General features: G+C 45.9%; 1 protein-coding gene across 6 annotated transcripts in view; it reads right to left on the bottom strand.

Moving 5' to 3' along the window:
- MAPKBP1 (mitogen-activated protein kinase binding protein 1) overlaps positions 1-20,678 on the bottom strand; it is a 99,757-nt gene extending 79,079 nt beyond the window's left edge. For 3 of the 6 annotated variants that reach the window (XM_058839088.1, XM_058839117.1, XM_058839128.1), the window contains exons 1-2: positions 20,537-20,653; positions 19,359-19,702 (exon numbers count right to left, since the gene is read on the bottom strand). In XM_058839088.1, the coding sequence (XP_058695071.1) occupies positions 19,359-19,475 (117 nt within the window). In that variant the 5' untranslated portion in view covers positions 19,476-19,702; positions 20,537-20,653. Of the gene's footprint in view, positions 1-19,358; positions 19,703-20,246; positions 20,323-20,536 lie in introns of all 6 variants that reach the window. The other 3 variants (XM_058839107.1, XM_058839098.1, XM_058839139.1) reach the window with 3 other exon arrangements.
- Positions 20,679-22,406: the final 1,728 nt, after the last annotated feature.

Raw genomic sequence — 22,406 nt, 5'->3', positions numbered from 1 at the left:
GTAGCAAACCAAGCTCCAATACATGACCCATTCAAGAGGTCTCTGGCTCACAGAGAAATCTCCTTTTCTCTCACTGTAAGCCTTGCCCACAGCCACCATTGCACTCACATCAACTGCCCAATTGACCCTCCAGGAACTACTGCAAGACCGTGAAATTGGTTTAATGCAATCCACGACGCAAATTTGTTCTGACATTTGAGGTGTTTCCAGCCAATGCCCAGTTTAAAACAGTACTCATGGGAAAAAGGATTCAGAGCTCTGAACAAGCCCTCACAATTAACTAATTGAAAAAAAACAATTTTTTTGGAAGAGGAAAAAAACCCAAAAACTCACTAAGCAAAACAAAACAGAAAAACACCTGACCAGAACATCACAGTATGACACAAGCAGTTGCCAACTCTATGCATTTGATTTCAAGATAACCACTTTAAGAACATCAGGGAACAATCTCCCCAACATAAGTTATGAATGGCACTCCTTGACACGAGAATAGCAAGAGCAAAATCTGACTTGCTGAAAGGTTTTGAATCACTGAGTTATGGGAAGCATTACATTACATTTGTAAACCTGCATAAAAGCAGATATGGGATGGAGGGTATTCCAGTGGAAGTACTGACCCTCAGCTCTAATGGCTCTGCCAGGCATGCTGCAGAGGGGTTGCAACAGGGGTGTGCACAAATTTATTCAAAATTATCCAGATGGTTGGAAAAACGGAACAAATCAGGGATGAAGGTGGGAGAAACTGAACACAAGCAGCCCACAGGCTGTGTCTTTCCACAGTGTGCGTGCATTTGTCCATGTCTCCACAGAGCCTCTCTTGCCTGCTCTCCCCTCCTGGCCTCCCCACCGTGCTGGCCACTTTCAGTCCAATTCCAGCTGTCAGGGCTGCATTCCTGACCCATCAGCCCCAGCTGTCAGGGGCTATGTGCTGAATCTGCACTCTGCTGCCTTCTTCTTCATGCACCTGAAGAAAGGCAGTCCCGGGCAGGCCATAAATACCATTGCATAGCCCCAGGGAGTGGGTGGGAGGCTATTAAAAGAACTTCTACCAGCAACCATAGTGAGGGAACTTAGAACTGGCAGAAGAAAACACCTGCAAGTGTTCCTGCAGCCTGCAAACAGGACACATAAAGAGTTAATTTCCTACCGGCCTCTACATCACAATCTAGCCATCATTAAATAATCTTCTGTTTCTTCAGTTAACACCAGCCTGGTCCACCAATTTTCTCTTTCCTACCCCCACACCAAGTTCAATTTCTTCCTAAATACTGCAGGTTTGAGGAGAGGTCCAGGTAACCTTACAAACTCTGGCTAAAGGCATGACAAGCAGTGGTTTCTCCTTCTACCATTCAGTCATTCTCACTGTAAAAGCAACAACAACTCAGACTTACATGAGATTTCATAAAATTTTCAGAAAATCTGAGCTTCAGAGGTACAAGCATGGTGAAGGGACAGGGACAAAGTGTGTAAATCGTCCACCATTGTCATCCATCAGCGTTGTCATGAGGCTATTTTCACTTTGGTGTGGGAAATTCTTTTTTGTTGATGTAAGCAAAGTTTGTGAAGACTGTGTGATGAATGCATTAAATGAATGCATTAAAAAGAAATGTGAATTAAGAATTTCTTTCTTAAAAAGAAAAAGTGACATCAAACAGGTTACAGGTATTGCTGGTACACAAAGAGCCAATCCTGATTTGTTCCAGACTAAGCATCTGCACACAGAGTCAATTGGTCCAGCTCCTCAGGCAGTTAAGCCCCATGTAACACAACAGAGACACCTCTGTGTGGGCAGGCTTCAAAGAAACCCTTCCTTGAGCTCTTGGGACCTGGAATTCTGCAGGATCACTCCTTCACAAGGAACAGATGTTTCCACTTTGAAAATGTGCATTACTTTTTCACAAGGAAAGAGAGCAGACGAGATACCATACTTTACATAGGGTATGCTTTTGCCCTCCCACATAGGCAATTCGGCCAATGATTTTTTTTTCTTTGTAGTAGAAGATGGAGCCAACTCACTTTCCCCTGCATCAAGAACTACCTATACAAGTTTTAGGTGCAAATGCAAACTTGCAGCACTCCTCTAATCTGTCCCAACAGTGGAGAACAGTGGAAGCAACTTCTGACTTTCTGGCAGTCGTACATATTGGTCTCCCCCAGGTCTATGCACAGCGGCCTGAATATAGGCAAAGAAAGTGCTTCAGTGAGAATAAACAGGAAAAAAAAAAAAAAAACACCAATATAGCTCCCTTGGGCAGAGTTTCAGTTACTCATATAAGGGTTTGAAATCAAGCAGGAACAAATGGTTCCCTCAGCATAAGGGTCACTGTTCATCATCATTAATCATCACCTCCCAGATAGGAAAGGCTCTTTCCCCTCTGTTTCGCCCAGACTTTAGCACTCACAAGAAGCAAGAGACAAGAAAAAGGAAAAGAGCCAAACAGGAATGTTGGCACAGGCTGGCAAGGCTGCTCCCTCTGTGGCTTTGCTGAAGTCCCTCCTCTTGGTCCTAACCCTGAGCTGAGCACGCTCCTAAATGCAAACAGGCAACAGTTAAAAGTCCACAGTTTCTCAGGCATACACTCCAAAGAAACCGTGGCAGCACCACATAATTCTGGACTCTGAAGCAGTCAAACACAGGGTTCATAACACAGCACTTCTAACACTGATACCGTCATGGCAAGGAGCTCCCCCTAAATCACCTCCTGCTGAACTCTATAAACAACACATACATTTAAACTAAACTTGGACACAGAGAAGACAGACTGAAAGAGAGGGAGCAGAAAGCCTTCCCCACAGTCAACCCTGCTGAGGGGAACCACAGAAGGAAAGCCACTTCAGCACTTCAAGAAAAGCATCATGTTACAATCTCCTTCCCCTTAATTTCTTCTTTGGAGCTTATTTTTGGTGTAAACAGATCTGTGAACTGTTTGACAAGGCTTGGGGGAACACACAGAGCTATGCAGGATGAAGAGAAGCCTTTTGATCAGCCTGCCTGAGGCAACACACATAATTCATTTGTGATTTCTTTATTCACCCATGACCCCATGCCAAATCAATTAATTTTTATCCTTCACCAGTGATTTACACAGCCATTCTGCCCTAAAAGTCTTTGACTGCCAGATCTCACCCCTACCTACCCACCCCACACTGCCATGAAGGCAACTATGCATTCCAGAGAACGACACAGCTGTAGAAAGTCTTAAAGAGACTGTAAGTAGTGTCTTAAAGAGACTATAAGTAAAAGCCCCACCTTTTCATGCTTGGATTCCTTACATGGAGCAGGTATCTGTCCCTGCCATAGGAGGTCAGAGACCTCACTTCTCCTGTCACCTGAAGGATCTTGCCTGTACCACCTGAACCACCCTAGGACAAGACACCTTACCCTCCCATGCATGCATCTCCCTAAGATTTCAGTGATGTTATGGAGGAAAGCACATACTTGCATTCTCCTGGAATGAGAAAACTGTTTTGTTGTAAGCTGATTTAAATTAAGTTAAAAAATTACATATCAGCAATTTAAAAGATGCTAAGATGGGAATAAATACAACAGGAAGGACAGAGGAAGCGCAAAGCATTTATCACACAGACAACATCCCTGTGGAAGGAGGCAGGAGGTAAACAGATTAGTATTCCATCTCTCCCTAAACATTGTCTGAACTATTTATTATTTGTTTCACAGTACTTGGAAGAAGTCCCAACAAACACGAAGCCCTGCTGTACTTACAGCAGCATGTATTCTCACACAGCTGGCAATCTACAACTAAGTGTAAGAGGACTTGGTGGCAATACCACACAAACACTGATGTTAAATGTCTTGAACATGCAACGAATTAGCAACAGAACTGGGAATAATCTTACTCCCTCCCAAATTTCAGCAGCTATCTACTGCATAGATCGTGCTGCATCACTGTTGTACCTCACTCCTGCTTGAAGCCAAGGACAGTATTTTCAAAGGATGCTTAACAATTAATCAAAAGAAAGCATGAGAAATTTCTTTATTTTGCCCAAGCCAGCCAGTATATATAGAAGGAGACATTTAAGATTCCTGCCCGTCCCCAGCCAGCACTCACTGCCTAGCTCTAGACAGTCCCTTCCTGCACTCTTCCCTGCCCTCTGCTCCAAAGGATAAGCTTCTTACAGAATAGACTTTATCAGTATCTTGCCCTTTATGCATCCTGGAATTAAGAAGCTTTTCACATCTGTCCATCAACATGCATATTGAGTACCCAAGAGATTTGTCCTGTCAGACAGAAAGGAGACCACATCCCCCAGGGGAATCATTACACAGGAACACGGGCCAAAGATTCATAAAGCAAACTGAAGAGAACAGCACAAGCACTGACTTCCATCATCTCCTCAACAAACCTGCTGCCACGTCCCCTCCTGTTACAGTACAGGGGAAAGCCCTTCACCTCTAACACGGTGTTCCTGTCACTTGCCCCTGCTGCTCAGCCACCAGCACACACAACTCCAGCAAACCCATATGTGTTCACTTAGGTACACACCACTGAGCCATCTTTCTGCTGCAAAGATGCAAAATGGTACTCCAGGAGAAGCAATCATCATTCAACAGTCACAGCAGACACAGAATTCAGTTTAGTTTTTTCCAAATAGTTCAAATTTCTTACAAGTTTTATGACCTAGACCCAGCATCCCAAAGACCTGAATATTCTTCCTGTAAGTCAGCAGCAAGAAACACCATCAATCCTCTCATTTTTGCACACACACAGAGGAAACCACCACTAGACAATAAACCACAGAGAGACAAAAGGTTATAAAGGTAACTACAAAGCAATCCTAAACAAACTCATTAAGTCCTTCTTTTAACTTGCTTTCATTCTTCACTTACTCTGCCCTTAAATCACTTCTTCCTGTGATTTTTCCCAAGCACTTTTCAGTTTATTTCCCTGAAGGAAACTAATTTTGTAAATAAGAGGTATAGTAGACCAACACAAGATGACATATTTGAGTAGCTGTTAAAGTGACTTAACAGAAAGAAAAAACCAAAATTGAGTAGGCTGCCATCTAAGTCCCTTAAAACCCTAAAAGAGGGAGTAGCTCTGGGAAAAAAAGTCTCTTCTAGCTTGCACTTAGGTCCAGGAGCATGGGTAATTGGTAGAATTACCAAATGTGAGAACTGAGGAAGTAAAACCACACTCAGAGGAAACAATTTTTATCCACAGACTCTAAGAATCCTTGGTTTTGTTATCATGTGGTTTCTGTCATGTTTCAAACCTTTGCGATAACCATCATTTCTTTACTGCTCTTGTTTAGAAACTCAGAAAACCCTGGAACCAGGCTCACAACCAACTCCTGTTGCTTCAACACTTCACAAAGCACTACTGCTTTTAAATTTCTAGTTCTTAGCAAAAATTGCTATTGTAAAAAGCAGAATGCAAAAGTAGAGATTATGGAACTCCAGTCTTCAGCAGAGGTGCAATCCTCCCAGTTTCGTGGTAAATAGGTTTAGACACATTCACCTACTTAGAAGCATTTAGCAGAATCTCTCTGGATAAGAAATAACTTTGAGTGACACATGTAGTTCAGAAATATCTGAACTAAGCACATTTCTGCAGTTTAAAGAAGGGAGATAGCAACCAGGCAAACATTTGAAGATCAGAGCAACCCAAGAGAAAACATCGCTGTTGACTGACATTTGTGCTGAACCGCCATGCTAACCCTGGTCAAACTGCATTTTTCTCCAGCAAAAAGAGAGCAGTAAAGCTTCTATGCAGCTTCTGTCCACTCCCTGCTGCGGTGCACTGGCAGAGAGGTAGTGGGCAACTGCTGGATACAAGTTTCACTGTCACCCCTGCACCAGAACTAGCTCCTGCATGAAGCCAGGCTGCAATTCCCATCACCAGCCAGAGAAGAGGTGTTGGATGAAACAGAGCTGATGGCCTGCCAGAGTTGAATGAACGCAGCTGATGATTTGGACTCTTAAACAAAAATGCAGAAAGAAATGACTGCAGAATTGTTTGTGGAGCACTGAAATCTGAAAACATTCCCACATGTACACAGTCTTGTGTCTCTTCTAATTGCATCAGACTGTTTAAAGAAAGAAAATACTTCCACCTGCAAACATAGCTGCAGGTTGATACCTGCAATAAAGCACTTGAGACAATACTGTGGAAGGATCTGTTTAAAAATTAGCCAAAGATGAAAGAAGTACTTAGAGTTTAAAGATGGAATTAACATCATCCACAAACAAAGACTAAAAATGACTGCTCAGTGCTTATCAGTACTTTCTGCTATTTCTACAGAGGTCATTTCCTACATTTCCTTTAGGTGAGATACAAACCTATTACTGATGGATAGGCTCACAGAAATTAGCACAATCTGCCACAGCAGTCAAGCTGACCGAGAAAATACTTGCACTAAACAATCTCGACAAAGAACCAGAAAGCTACTTCTAAATTGCAAGAGTTACGTTCACAAGCACAGCCTGGGAGAAGTCCTGTGCACACTCCCCACGATTCAAAAGATGATAGCAGCATCCCAATGCACCTGTGAAACCACAGACGATGCCACTTGAAAATTCTGCTCCCTACAATGTGTGACATCATGATGATCAAGACAGCTCCACAAGTACCTGTCTAACAGATTGAGGAGGAAAACATCTGACAGTTTGAGCAAGCTCAGCAACGGTTCTGGAGTCACAAACAACTAAGATTGCCACAGACCAAACTCTGTGGTGTTGGACCACCAGGCTGCTGCAAACTGAATCCTATCGGATTTCTGACAGATGTTTCACCATGAGAGAAAAGAACCAAACAATCTTCAAGCAGGAAGCCAATGCTCCAGACCCAAGCACTTATGCTCTCCCCTGAAGGCATGCCATATGGCATTTTCTTGTTGCTTTCAGCCACCTTCCACAGCCTTTTCCACTGAAGATAAAGTATCTGGGAAGTCATCTTGAATCAGCTGTAAGGAAGGGAAGCCCTGGGTCTACCACTTTCTTCTATTTATACCAACAACACTACTGGACCAGTTCAAACACATTTTATATATAGTTCTGTGGCTTATTTCCAGGCAGAAGTAATTCAATGCTGGTGTACATATGTTTAGACCACAGCAATTGGAAACAATGTCCCATAAACTCTGTTAACTGCTACTCCACTGTAACCAGAACAGGCTCTACAACTGCAGAAACACAAGCCATGATAGGAAAAAAAACTTAAAAAGTTATCCACCCAGAAGCTAAATAAGCCTCTTGCCACCTGCACAGCACTGACAGGCTTCCACTGTAGCCCCAACAGATTTATGGCTGTAAGTTAACAGCCAGCTCTTGTCACATCAAGATATAGTGTCTGACTGCCAAGACACCACATGGAGGTGACCAGGGTGTGGGCCAACATAAGGGCAGACATGCAATACACAGAGCATCTGCCAGTATCCACTTGCATTTTGTAAACTTAAGAGTGGGCAAACAGAAGATAGTTAGATGTGCACAGCTCTATTTGCAAACCCCGTACTGAAAATATCAGCAGTGCTACCATATTTCAATGAGTCTGACTTGAACCCAGTACTGATAAGCTTGCACACTGAAAAGAAATAAGAATGGCAAGGAGCAGGAGCCCTGGCCCAACACCTAAAGGGTATTTACCTCAGCACTGCAGAGGCCTCAGTGACACACAGATGAGGAACACACTTGCTAGAAACCTCACAGGTTACCGTTGCCAGTGCTGAGCCTAGGCTTTAATACCACCTCAGTTGAGCCAAGCTGCAAACAGCAGCCCACATGTAGAAAAGCAAGAGGTGATAATTACCATGCCTTTCACCAGACTGTCCTTCTCAGCTTCAAACACAGCCCTGTCAGTCCTCCCAATATGCATAAAAACCTTTCATCACATTTTTCTCTGCAGTAACTAAATAGCGGGAGGGTGGACAGGGAGACAGATATGTGATTAACATGTTTTTTAAAAAAGCTTGCCTTTCTTTCGCCTGAACACAATGGGACTGAACTTTAAAGAGGAAGAAAGCATAACCAACACTTCAGAAGCATCTAAAAAGGTAAGGCACCTTTGGTTATGGGAAGTGGAAAAGTTAATGCCTGCCATCTCAGGCCTCTGAAGAGACAAGGCGTCTCTTCTCCTGGGGTATAAATAACGTAGCTTTATCCTGCATAAACCTGTTTGCAATTTCAGGGATGGAACTGCCCTTCCTGAGCATGCCAGGTCAGCATCTTGCTTAGATCAAAGGAGGCTCTGACACTGTCAGAAAGCTTGTAGATGGGGAGAAAGGGGGAAACAAATTTCAGGGGTGATAATAGGGGTACAAAACAAAAATGTAATTTCTCTGGTCAACTGCTTATTTGGGGAATGTGAAACAGGGAAAGAGAAACCGTCACTGTTCCAGGTTTCACAGGACTGGTTAGCAATACGTTCAGGAAATATGGATTATTGAACAAAGTGCTGCTGAGCTGGTCAAAACAACATGATGAAAACAACTGCATGATATACATATAAGGCATGCACACAGATACAGTTACGTGCATTAAATGAATCATCACACATAGACTCTGATCTTGCAGTTGGCCACAGAGACACTTATCTTTACATTCATTGGGTGAAATGAACCACTCACACTCTACCTCACCACAAAATTAAGCACATGCTGAAGCACCCACAGGAATGGTGCCAGAGTTTGCATTCAGTTTTCTTTTAAACCTTTCAAGGTCATCACGACTCTAAAAACGTTACAAAGAGTTGTGTAAGACTGTGTACATTACAGCTGAAACATAATACCAGTGTCACTTTATAAGCAGGGGAAAAGAGCAGGCTGTAAGTTACTGTACTGACAGGCACACTAAGAAAAGTAACATACACTCAACCAGAACAGCCTACGAGCTTTGTATTAAACACACACACACACACACAGAAAAATAGAAACATAATCATACCATCATCCAACCAGGCCTCAGTATTTAAGTACACTCTACAAGGCAAAACCCTGCTTGGCAGCTCTTTACAGTACCTTCCTTTCTGGGGATCTGAGAAAAGCATCCAAGTGAAATCACAGTAGAGATTGGGAGAGCAGGACATGGGACAAAACACAGGCAGCAGATCTGGAAGCAAATTCATCTTCCAGAGAGATGGCTGCAATGCATAGACAACATTCCCTCTGCTGTCCAGAGACAAGACCCTCTCCCCAGCAAGGGAAACCACCCACTTTGACATTTTATGATGGATTTTGTTTCTAAGCCTTTCTTTCTGTCCTAACTGCTTCTGCAGCTACAGAGATCACTAATGATTCATAGTTCTGCCATCTCCTCAGCATGAGAGCTCCTCAACTCGACTAATCCCAAATGTTACACAAATATGTTTCAGGCCCCCAACTCCCTTCCCCACAACCCAGCGCAGGAATACCAGCTCGTCTCTGTCTGGACAGTTATAGTACTCTTTACACAGCCTCCTCCTCTCCTCCACCAATGCTGCCAGCTAAGGAGGGACGGGTTGCTCTTCCCAGTACAAGAGGCCCTAAGTGCCAGAAAAAACTAGGAGCAGAAAGGAAGATATTATTTTGCTTGCCAACAAACCTTTAGGCAGTAGGTGATGAGTGTTCCCAATTGTTTTAAACCTCTGGAAAATACTGACAGCAAAACTAAATGCCTTATTGCAACAAGTACTCTTCTTTTCCCAGGAGAACATCATATGACTGCCCACAGTGAGCAGTATTTCTCAACCCCTGGTAACCTCAGAGATCCCCAGGTGCCCTGTAAAACACTTGTCTTTTACCAAAGAGGCAGATTTTTCTAAACTCATGAGACAATTCAGTTTCCTTGGCAGAAATGCAAAGCCAGAAGCTGCCCAGTGCATCATATGCCTTACCATGGTGGGCAATGTTACTAACCAGGGCAATCTGGTGGTCTTTCCCAGCCTTGCTGGTCAGCCAGGAACTTTAGCCACCAGAGTTCCACCATGAAAGTCCAGGCACTGTCTGGAACAACACAGACTCTGAGCATATTATAGACAGGGAGCTTGGCTGACTCCTTTTCCCAAACATGTGTTTAAACTAAGCTTTGCAGGCTTACCAAGGGCCAGAGGGCCCTCCCCAGGCACCAGCTACCCACAGAGCCAGAGGCAGGGTCACAGTGCCCCTGCCCAAGCACACCACATGTCCACGGCCACAGGAGGCTGCAGCACCTGAAAGAAGCCAAGGCAGAAGCCATGAAGTTGCCAGCAAGCGGGCATGCCAGGCCATGCAATTGTGGCCCGAGTGCTGTGCAGCCCACTGGCTGTCACCCCAGCTCCAGAAGGCCATGTAGAAAGTCATTAATCAGCCTCCTGGCCATTTTATTAACAGCTGTGTTTACACACTGACACTCCTGGGCAGAGACATTCATTCCAAGGGCCTGGAGCAGCTTCTACACACAGCAGAGATAGTCCAGGCACTGCATCTTCTCCCCCAACACCACACTCATTTTTCCACTGATGGCTCCATCAAAAAAGTATTTTGTGCAGGTCTCGGACATCAACAAAGTTATTTGCAGCCCTGCCACAGAAAATGGGCCAAGAACTTCACAAAGCAAGTGTCCATAAACCACTCACCACAAAAGTGATGGAGGAGACCTGCTCTTTCAGAAGTCACAGCCAAAGCAAGCAATGGCAAGGAAACTGAAGAAAGCTGCCTCTCACCCAGAGCACCTCTCCCTCATCCTCCCCCAGCACCAGTTATTCACGCTGCTGATTGCGTGTTAATACATCTCAACAGCTTAGCTTGGGAAGCCTGCAGAGACAGGCAGCACAAGCCACGGATTATCAGGGAGGAAGATTATCCTCTCAGTGCAGAGGACAGTAGAATCCCAATTCCAGCCTCAAAAGCTGCTCAGGCTTCTAGAAACAGCTACATTCATTGAGGCCTACCACAGACCCATCAGAAATGTTAGTTCATGCATTAAGAATACTCTGTCATCTTGTATCCATTCCACTCATTCCACCCCATAGCAGGGTTTGGGGCAGACACTGGGCAAACACTCTCCAGCCAGCCCTCATAGTTTGGAAAGGTACACAGAACCATATCTAAAGTCTATCTGGCCACGATTCAGTCCAAGAAAACTGGATGAGTTGGGACAAGATGGGCTTAAGCACAAAAAGCAGATCCCAAATTTGTCAGTTCTAGTTTACAGTCTGCAATGCTTTTGGACCCAGCTACTCAAGAAGGATGACACCCTCAAAGCAGGTTTGAAACAACTATGCTCAGAACCGCTATACCTAGTTCAAAACTGGGAGATAAGCCAAACACAGGGAGTTATGCAGCTATTTTAAAGCTCTGGACACTGGGACGCTTTGCAGCAAGTGGAAAAGTATCCTGTCTGTTTTACCCTGAGGAAAAAAAGAGGCTCAGAGACAGTCTGAATAGCAGAGCACAGAACCTAAAAACTTTAATTGTATTTTAAATGAAACTTACACAGCTCTATTTCAAGATTCACTCTTCCTTTATACAGTTCAGCAGCACAGAACTGGTTAAAAGCATGAAAAACATCACTCAGCCCACACAAAGTTCTTGCAGAAAAGACTAGTATTGATGAAACATAACTGTCAGAAAGAAGTCCTTTCACTGGTATAGCCTGTTTCTCTGAGGGACAGGATCGTTCAATAGACTCTTTTGATACTGTGTTACTATTAAGACAGCTTGGTTTTGGATCTCAGCTCACTAATTCTTTCTAGCACAAGCAAGTGCTTAGCCAAGTACACCCTGACAGTCATGCTCCCTCGGGATACCTCTGAAACCATCCCTATTCCCTCACGGCTCCAGTCACAGCATGGCCACGGCCAAAGCACACAGCACAGTGAATTCGGAGCACCAAGACCTGCCACCAAATAAGGAGGCAGGTCTTGCAGACACTCCTTTCACCCTCAGTCTTATTCAATGTTTCAGGATCTCCAGCATCTAGATTGCATTAGGGACTGTGCAATGAACTCAAGCTCCTTTGGTGCAAAGCCTGGCCTGAGCCATGGTGCATTTTTATTTTTTTTTTTTTTTTTTGCAAATGAAAGCATCCCTAGTACAAACAAGACTTCAAAGGCAAGCAGCCCCTTATGTACTACTCAAAGGTGAGCAGCCAATTTCAAAGCCCTTGACAGACCTCAAAGGCTACCACTGTTGAGCACAGGAGAGGTAGCTAGCACTTCAATACTGGCACTTCAAACAACTGCCCTGTGCTGGGCCTGTCTGTCAATAGGGAAGGGTTTCTGAAGAGGCAGCACTGTTTTTCACAGCGCCTACTTGGGAGCAGAAACAGGAGCAGGAAGCTTTACAACTCTATAGCCTTGAATCCATGGACACTGCCATAATGTTGCTTTCTCCTTTCAGAAACTCCTCCATCTGCCTGCTCTCAAGACATTTGTTAATGTTATGACTCTCTACTAAGATGGAACCTCTGATAAACTACTATATTCCAGAGAAAGGAGTCTCTCTGGATCCATAATGGGGGAAATTTCAAACTGTGCAAAATGTCAGGGAGATGCAGAAATTAAAGAAGCATCACTGTAAGGAAGGAATGCCATTGTCAAAATTTCATGAGGTAAGAAATCTCATATCAGTTGTTATATCACATTAGCTATCTTGACCAACTGTGAATTTTAATACTGTATTTGGGAGAACAAGCAGGTCTGACTTTTATTGCTATTAACTTGGAAATTCTGAATACACCAGCAGTTCATAGTCTTCTACAGTACTATTTTCAATCAGTTTCCTCACAGTAACTAACAACAGTACTGGTCTCCTGGGACACTAGCAAATTTACAAGGCTTACTGGGGTTTCCACAGCTCTAATTCTGATGGTGCTTAATCTGCTTGAGCTTGTTGGAAAGTCATCATCACCAGAGCTATTGAAATGATTAGTGACAATGGGACCAAGTCAGTATTTACAACAGCACAGTTTGCACATTTTCAAGCAAATAATCTTAAATGAACACAAGTAACCCTTACATGGGAGAGGTGAGAAACATCCCTGGTAATCTACAAGAGATTGGGTTTTGTGACTAAGGCTAGGACTTGGCCTTAGAGGATCGAGATTCAATTTCTAGGTCTGCCTCAGACTTCCTGTGGGAGTTTGGAACCATGTCTGTGTAGAAAAAGCATGTTCCATTCTCTCCATCCATTTAGCTTTTTAAGCCTGAAGCTCCTCTGGGCTGGGTCTACTTTATCCCATCTGTCCAGTGCTCACCAAAGCAAGGTAGAGAGATGGGATGCTCTTGCAGTCTGTGGTCATACAAATACTAACAACAAGTCACCTTTGCATTGATATTTTTGGATACTGATCACACAGCACAGCTGATTACAACAGTTGCAGGCCTCAGTTGCACTTTCCTTGCACAACACATGAACGTGCTCAGGGCAAGGATAAGCAGCCCTGTGGTGAAAGGAAATAGTGGGAGGGTTTTCTGAATTGCAGTAGCCGCCCTTTGGTGGGTACAGCCTCAGCAAAGCCTAAAGGGATTCAGGTACAAGGACCAGCCCACATCTGGAGCTGGGAACCAGAGCAGCGAGCGTGCTGCAACCCTGCTATGCACATACCAGAGTCCTCAGAAACTGCCAGCTATGCGGAGGCAGGTACACCAGGCACAAACACAAGCCTGAAGTAACTGAAACTGGGCTTGGTGATAGTTAATTATTCAGTCCTTAGCTGGGATCACTGAGCATTAATGTCAGGGCTAAGGATCGTTTGAGTGCCATGTAAACATCACTCCTGGCACCAAACATCAAAACCTTTGAAAAAAGCCAAAGAGTAGCTAGTATATGTTGTTTGCTTTCATGCTCACAGAGAAAATTGTACCAAGCCTAATCAAGCAACTTCTCCCCAAGACCTGATCAACAGGAAACAAAATACCTACTTCAATTTTCCAGGTCATCAAAATGCTGACCACCACTTTCTCAGCCAGAAATGGAGGTGGTGCCCTGTAGTTACTTTCCATTATACACAGAGGACAGTAAAATAATATAGAAGTCATTTTACAGGTGGTTGCAGATCCTTGATGATGGAAAACCAGATATTGGTCCAGCCTGGTCTGACTCCCAACCAGCACTTCAATTGTTCTGCCCTCCTGAAACACATGAGGTGATACACCACAGCAAGGCTCAAGCACACAGCTAGTGAAACAGATGGTACACTCTGAAGGAGGTCTCTTTCCACTGTGTCTGAGGATGCCTTTCTCCATCAGTTCCCTCAGCACCACAGTGAACAACAGCTCTGACTAGCAAGGAGCAAATGTACCACCTGCAACACCTCTGAGCAGCCTTGACCTCTGCCATCTTACTAACCCAGCCAGGTCTTTGGCAAACACTACACGCTTCACAGCCCATGGACAAAAGAGGGGATTCTGTGCACAGCTCACCCAGCACAGCAGGGCAACAGTGTAAAACCTGCTTGTGAGCCTCTCCAGCCAGGTTAGCCAAGTCCCACGTGCCCTCTCAGAGGACCCAGCTCATCTGAAGGAGGTGAAGTTCAACATTCAAGGCAGGACCACAACAGCTCTGAAAGGCTATCCAGGTAAGCACTGTATGACCATCCACAGGAAGCAAGAACCATTAAAACCCATGAGACAAATGACCTGGTTTGTGTTATTTATGCTGACTTCACCCCAGCACATCATTATGCTCTCCCTGCCATGGAGATGCCTTCCTGCTGTCTTTCACAGTAAAAACAGCACATGATTTAGGGGTGGCTAGAAGGATGATCTTGCCAGCAATCTTGCCTCAAGACTGGCAAGAAGTATCACAGTGTTTCATGGATACAACTGCAGATGACAAGACCAAATATGTTGAATTTTTATATGCTTTTATAGCCACTATATTTCAAGAACCAAAGTCAACTGGCCCTGCAGTTCACCAGCAGAAAAACTCTGGCTTAGATATGCTCTGTGAATGTAAGTCACATTTAACACTCACGTTTAGACCAAGGGAGCTAGACAAATCACCCTATATTTTCAGGACAAGGCATATAATTCACAGAGTGAAGAATAGAACAAGAAAATGCTGCATGTGAAACTGCTAACAAACACAGAATCACCCTGAGCACCACATATCCAAGGATGGAATAGGGGGGACCAGAGCAACCCAAACAGGGAAGCATTCAACCCCTGACACCCATTTGTTCCACTGACTATCTACAGATACAGACACACCACGGAAATGCAGGTCTGGCTATGGAGGACCCAACCAGACTTTGTCCTGTGCTTCAAGGGACACTGTTACAAGCCTGACCAGAGACAGACATGAAATCCGTTCTATCTCTACACAGAGGCCCTAAGATGTTGAAGCAATTGGGTGTGTTTAGACTGGGCAGTGCAGAGCTGTGAGAGAGATCCCTAGCTATCAACTGGGGTCAAGCAATATTCATGGATGCTGAAGCAGAACAGGCACAATAGCAGACATCCAGACCAGGCTTAGAGGCATTCCCTCAGCTGTGCCCCTGGCTGCACCGGTCCCATAGATAATGGGCTGAGCACTCCTCAGACTGCAGTGGAAGAAAACAGGTGAATGGGGTAATACTGCACTGAAAAGCTCCTCAAAAGCACCATCATTTTGTAGAAGGCCCTTCCAAATCCTGCCAAAAGAAAAGCTTATGCCAGCATCAGACAGGCTGCTCCTTAACTCACCCACACAGGCTGCTCAGCCCCACATCCAGCTCCCTGGGAACCCTGCAGGCTCTGCTGCTGCAGGACCAAGTTGTTCTCAAAGACTTAGAAAGAATCCCACTCTGCAAGAAGCCTCAGCTGCACCTGAAGTGATTGAATGAGAGGTGATGATTTTTGATGCATTTACATCAGTGAACTAAACTTGTGTGGTTTTTGGTTCTGTTCCAGTTCAGGTTCAGCAATTCTTAGCTGATTCAGTTAAGAGTAGCAGTAGTCTGACACTGATTCATGTTGGAAGCCATGATATTTTCTAACAAAAAGAACTCTGTGCTGAAAGCAGGAAGCTACAGTCAGGATAGAAACATTACTCCATTCTCCTGTGTCCAGGACAGCCTGTGGTCCTAGCTGAGCCCTCCAGCTTCTCAAGGGATTAAGAAGCTGGAGAACTTCATTGGGAATGACAAGACATGAGGAGTCTGAAGTTTCCATGGATCTGCTTTCCTCTTAAATCTGTGCAACCTCACTGGTAGGACACAGAAGCACACAGAAGTACTTGTTTCTACTGGCTGGCAGTAAGAACAGACCATGTCTCACCAAAGGAAGACAGGAAACCCTGTCCCACTAGGAGCAACTTAGTCAGGGCTCATTTTCAGAACAAATGCTCTCAAGGTTTTGCAGAGCCACCCAGTCCAACCCAGCATTGTAGGGCAGGACCAGGCACTCCAGCTGCACGTTTGCATGCCACTTGGAGAGGGGAGAGACCACAACATAACAGTTCCCTGCTCAATGACTTCCCGCTGAGGAATTCAGGTTTTAGTCAAAACACTCTTTTAAACAGGCAACTTGAAATATTTCTGGCTTAGAAAAAACAGAAGAGATCAAAGAAACCAGCAGCAAATTCCAAATGTGTTTCTTTGATTCGCTGGCTTCCCGTTTCAGGGAAAGCTTGTAGCAGGTTTTGTAGCAATTTGTTGACATTCACAATCTGATTTGACTAAGGATACCCGCACATACCATCCCCCCCTAAAACAGGCACAGCTACATCAATTAAAAAGAGGTTTATATTTACAAGTGTAGAGCTCAGCAATACAAACAACCCCTGCAGGAACTGTACTTGCTTAAGTACATTACTTCTGTGAGCAGGGTACTACTGCAACCAGGACATTTTAACAATGGGAGATGGGTCAGGCCTGAGTTTTCCCTCTGTCCTGATGGTGTTGCCCTGCAGGGTGATTCAAAGGCACTTAGTGCCCAGTTTTTAACCCCGTGTCTCTACTGGAATCACAAGCACGGTGACCAGATGCACGGCTGGATTTCTGGCAGGGCTAGTAATCCTCTAGAAATTGAACGCAGGCCAATCAACTTATCTGAGGAAATTTTAGCTTCCAACTGCCACACCAAAACATTACAAATCCCAACAGTCAAAAAGCCTTAGACTTAAGTCACAGTACTCTAGGTCTATATTGGTTCAATACAAAAAATAGAGATCTGGAGACCACAGCAAAAGCGGATTCAAGCCATGAACATCAGAAGACACACAAAAAAAGGAAAGTCTAAATGCAAAACAAGTCAGGCAGCAACAAAAATCAGGACTCCCAAAAAACAAAAGCAGCTTTCAAAAAGCAGTAACAAAACCAAACACTACATCCAATTTGTCAACAAGCTTTACTTAGACCTCCAATTCCTTCCCCCCTTTTTCCTTTTTTTAAATGTCCATGATTATCTATTGGCTCTTAGTTTAGCTTCTGTAGAGATCTCCTGGAGCTCTACAGTAAAAAAATATGCATTAATTACAGCAAGAAATAAGTCCTAGTGGAAGTCACAGAACAAGTTCTCTCTTGTACAGATCCCAAGTAACACATTGCATGTCCTGCACAGCCATCATGCAAAATATCTCTACTTACCCACACTCCCCCTTCCACAGCAATGCACAAACAGGTCTCTGCAGAGCCAGCCTCCCACAGACTGCCCACGGCCAGCCCAGCATTACACGGCTGCTTCACTGAAAGGAGGCAATTTCACAGGCCTTCTCTTCAGCATGACAAACTGCCCGAGGGGTCTGTCCCTAGCCATTGAGACAGCCTGGCAAGCCTCACATGCCCAAAGGGTTCTTTAGGAGAGAGAGACAGGACACTTCCCACTGGAGGGGAAAAAAAACAAACCACTACAGCTCATGTCAGTTTAAGCAGTGCCACTGAGGTTGCTTGTCCATCTTAAATTGAGTATCTGGTTGCAATAAAACGTTGAGGGACTCAGAGGGCTGTTGAGAGCTGGGTCTTCACCTACATCTGCATATGCAAAGCACAATATCATCTTCCAGGCATTCATTTAGGGCAAAAGTCCAGCTCCATCCTATGTAATCAATTAGCTGAGATGGCCAACTTGATTGGCCCTTCCATGCCTCCACCTAAACAGTTTCATATAGCTCTTGGAGCAATCTCAAAATGTCCAAGAGACAAAGATGCCTCAAAGACTCCTTCCTGCAGGTCAGAAAAGATCCTTCAGGAGTGATATGTATGATGGCCAGTGTTAGTCCCAGGTGTTTTTATGCACACACCAAATCACAGACTGAAACTTGTTTCTGTTATGTTAGAAAAACACTGAGGTCAAACACAAGCACCAAGGACTTTCCCCTAGACAACTTTGAGGAAGCCATGGTTTTTCTCTTGCTTGGCAAGAGAAGAATACTGTGTCCCTTGGTATTAAAGAGCCATCTAAGGGAAATTCTGACCTGAACCAGAGTTCTGAGAACATATGTCATGCTGGGGAAAGACCATTTTTAGGTACAGTGTCATTTACTTCCCCTGAAGCTTTATATACACCCTTCACTTCAAGAGAGAAATTTTGAAGCATTACTGATTGGAGACAAATTAATACACTTTTCAGACATGGCTTACAATCATTTCTTATTTATTAGCAAGTCTTCACAAAAGGGGAGGGATTAAATTTTCTATTTATGGAGACACAGAGTTACACAAAGGCTGAGTGATTTGCCTGGGGTTACAGGTGAATCAGTGGTAGGGGCAGAACAAGGTGCCCTGACTCAGAGGCACCTGCTGTCAGCACAAGGCAATGCCACCCAGCTCTTATGATCCCTGAAGCCAGGCTTAAGTCATCCTCTCCTCATGACACCAGTCAGTTCCCAGTGAGTGAGTGTCTGTCAGGAATTCTCCAAAACACCATGAAGAATGATGGATTTTAAGAACCAATTATACCCAACAGAAGAAAACCCCCAGGAAAGGTAGTCTGAGGCACACAGAGTAAAGGACACCCCAGCCTGTGGAACACAGACCCTATCTGAACAGCCACCTCCAAGACATGTTTCACATCTTTCATGTCATCCTTCCCTTCCCCACATGCTCACAGAACGCTCCTTTGCAGGGTAAGAGCAATTGCTTACACACAACAGGTGTTTCTGTATCCTCAGCTCCCAGTAATGCAGGTTACCAGCTGGTAACATGAAGAGAGAGCGCTGCATTTCTCCTGTCAGTCATCTCTAACAACTCTACACACCGCAGTGTGGGAAATCCCAAAAGCTTTCTGATATAGACTGGGTTCATATCACACAGGCAAAACGAATGCTTCAAAAGAAGGGCACAAGCTTCAGGAAGGATCTGCAGCAAATAAAAGACCCCAACTAAAAGACAGACCAGTCATGGATCAGTTCTTCTGCATCACTCTACAGTTTTACCAGGTCTCCCAAAGCAGCATTATCACTACAGATAGAAACTTAGACAACAAAGTTAAAGCATGCTGGCTGCACCACAGAGCACTCACCTTGCTGCCTATATCTTCTCGCTTGTTCCCAGGCTTGCTTCTTCTCAGCTTAATGGAAGGGGAGCGAAGCAGATTTTTGATCCGACTTGTTATCGTAGACCCTTCAACTGACATCATCTCCAGGTGCCACGGAGGTATTCACCCCACACACAGACCGTGCCTGGGGAACGAGCCCAGGTTTGAGGCAGAAACACCAAAGTGCTCAGCTTTGCTCCCGCACATTCACGTATCTCTCCGCGATTCTGCCCGGGAACTCCACTCCTGTTACACTGCAAAGATATTCACAGAGGCTGGCAGACTTTCCTTTTGCAGATTCCAGAGGATCAAATCAGCAGCAATCTAAACTGAAAGACGTGCTGTGAGTCAATATGATATTCACAATAAATTCAATTCTAGCCTCATTCTTTGCAAGAAATATAAATGCAAGAGCTTATAGGGATGGAGGCAGCATTACTGTTTTCAGAGGTTTCCAAACAAATTATCATCCATTTAGTATTAATTAACACATCCATACCAATTCCCAAATCCAAAATTTAGATTTTGCACTTCAATATCATCTTATGACAAAGACAAAAATTCCTCCCCCCCAGTGCTTTAGCTCCATACACATCCATTCCACCTTATGCTTCACAAGCCTGGAAAGCACAAAGCTGTGCTTGACTATTAAACACCGAGTCACAGAAAAACCCCGAGAATACACACGAGGGAGTTTTTTAACTCTCACAAATCTATCTCTGTTTTAAGTCCACACAATTACATATAGTGTGTGATACCAGATAATAAAGCCATTTGATGTTTTCACATCCCCCCACTCCTATTGATAAAGTGAATCAAGGAGGCACTTGAGCTGCTGCCAAGGATTACAGACCCCCCGGCCAACACCTTCACCTTTCCCGAAGAGCCGGTGGTGGCTGGGGGGAAGAGGGATGCAGTCAGAGCCTGCAGTGAATTATCCTCCCGGCTTCTGTGCAAAATGGGGGCGGGGGAAGAAAGAGAGAGAGGGAGAAGGGGAGAGAGAAGAGAGGAGAGGAGAGGAGGAGAGAAACGTCCAAGCCAGCACAGCCGGCAGCCTCCTCCCTGCGGCGGCAAGCACTGCGGGTGAGGGGCCGCGCCTCCTGCCCCTGCTCCTGCCCCCGCCCCAGCCCCAGCCCCAGCCCGCCCCGCCGAACCTCTCCTACCTGGCGCCCCGGAACGGCGATCCCGGCGCCCACGGTGCCCCGCAGCGCCTGCCCATGCAGCCGGCCTGCCCCGAGGAGGGGCCGCGGCGCGGGCCGCCCCCGCGGGCGGGGCGGGGGCCGTACCCTGGGCGGCGGCGGCAGGGAGGGGGCGGCAGCGAGGGGGCGGCTCCGCGGTGCCAGGTGCGGGCAGGCGCTGGGGCCAGGCCGGGCCCCGCCCGCCGAGCCCGGGAGCGCAGGGGCGCGCGCCCGCCCGTCCCGCCGCGCCCGGCCCGGCCCGGCCGCCCGGCAGCGCTACGGCGGCCCGCGCGGATCAAACCGCGGCGCCGGGGCCGGCGGAGGGAGACGGGCGGCGCTGGCGGAGGGATCACGGCGGCTGCCGTGCCCGGACTGTGTGGGGAGACCGTGCTGGGCTGTGCCTGGGGTGGCCAGCGGCGCTGGTCGAGCTCCGACGCGCTCTGATGGGGATCCGAGGGCGCGTCTCCCACACGAGAGCCAAGTGAAAGCCGGGAGAAGGTCAAAGAGGCGTTAGAGGGCCGTTCTGCCGTGCCCGTCGCCCCTCAGGGCCCATGGTTGCTCCCTCCGCCCGCACCGTCCCCTGTCACCCTGTCCACCTTTTCCCTGGTTGAACCTGTTAGTATAGTGTCTCTGGCAAAATGGAACGCGGGTTGACTTAACATCCAAACTTAATACAGTAGTTCCCAAAAATAACCAAACTACACTTGCCCTGACACCACCACCAACAGCTAAGCAAATATGGAGCATCCCTTGAACAGTGACACCAGAAATTTGGAAAACTGGCCCATACATAATAAAAGAGGTAGGACAACAGCAGACGTCATTTAAACCATCTTGGTGTCTCAAATGGGTTGAATTGTTGGTGGAAATTAGTGTGTCTAAAATTCACTGTTTGTGGACCCTCTGACTTAAGTTGTTCCTTTTGACCAAAAGCATTTACAAATCTCGGGTGCTTCCTACCCCTTCAGAGTGGGTTGCGCACCATGCCAAGGGGTGTTTGCTGTAGTTGGGGGTGTCACAATGTCCTGACTGCCCCACACACCTGCCTGGCCATTCCTGGCTTGTCACCACATCCTGTCTGTGCCACAACAGGAGCCTCCTGGGGAATGACAGGGAAGGGGACCGTGAGACTGTGTCACTCTGCTGCTCTGGGGTGGGATGGAGGAGAGGGATGGAGGATGCACCTTGTGCCCCCACAGTCTGGGACAGCCAACACTTCACATCTGGTGTGTGGATCTTTTACAGGGGCTGCAATGTTCACAGAGGTGGTGTGGAGGCTGCTGGCAAAGACAAACCCTTAAGTAGCTGAGCTGGGTATTCCTGAATGACCACAGGAGTCCACAACCACACAGTGGCATGGTAGGGACCCACTGCATAGGTTCCCAACTATGATGAAGTCCTGGAGCTCCTTCTCTCAGCGCTTCAAAGTTTTCATTAGGAGTCTGGCAGCCCACTGGCACATCAAGACACCCATTGAATCAGAAATATGGACACTTGTGTGCTGGCTCCTAGCAGGTGAGAGCCTAGAAGCAAGTATATGTCAGGCCATCAAGAGGGATTTTCCCTGTGGCTAATACCTGTTCCCCAAGGAAGAGTTCAGAAGCCACTATGCTAATTCCTTGCTTCCCAAGTGGGAAGAGAGACAGCTGCCCTCCCATGCCATGGCAGCTACTAAATTTCAGACCCTATCTGAACCCTATCTGAACAGCAGATAAATTTCAGCAAGCCTGAGCTGCTGTCAGAGGGCATACATTTAGGATGTAGTTCTCTCTCTCAGTCCGAAGAGGTTGTCCATATCAACACTGGTCACACCACAGCCCTAATAGGGAGAAAGGAAACCAGCCTTTCATAGCAT

This window comes from Poecile atricapillus, chromosome 1 (genome assembly GCF_030490865.1).
Source record: "Poecile atricapillus isolate bPoeAtr1 chromosome 1, bPoeAtr1.hap1, whole genome shotgun sequence".
In the NCBI taxonomy this organism is placed as follows: domain Eukaryota; kingdom Metazoa; phylum Chordata; class Aves; order Passeriformes; family Paridae; genus Poecile; species Poecile atricapillus.
The sequence above is the reverse complement of the archived record's forward strand: the minus strand, read 5'-3'. Positions and strand labels throughout refer to the sequence as shown.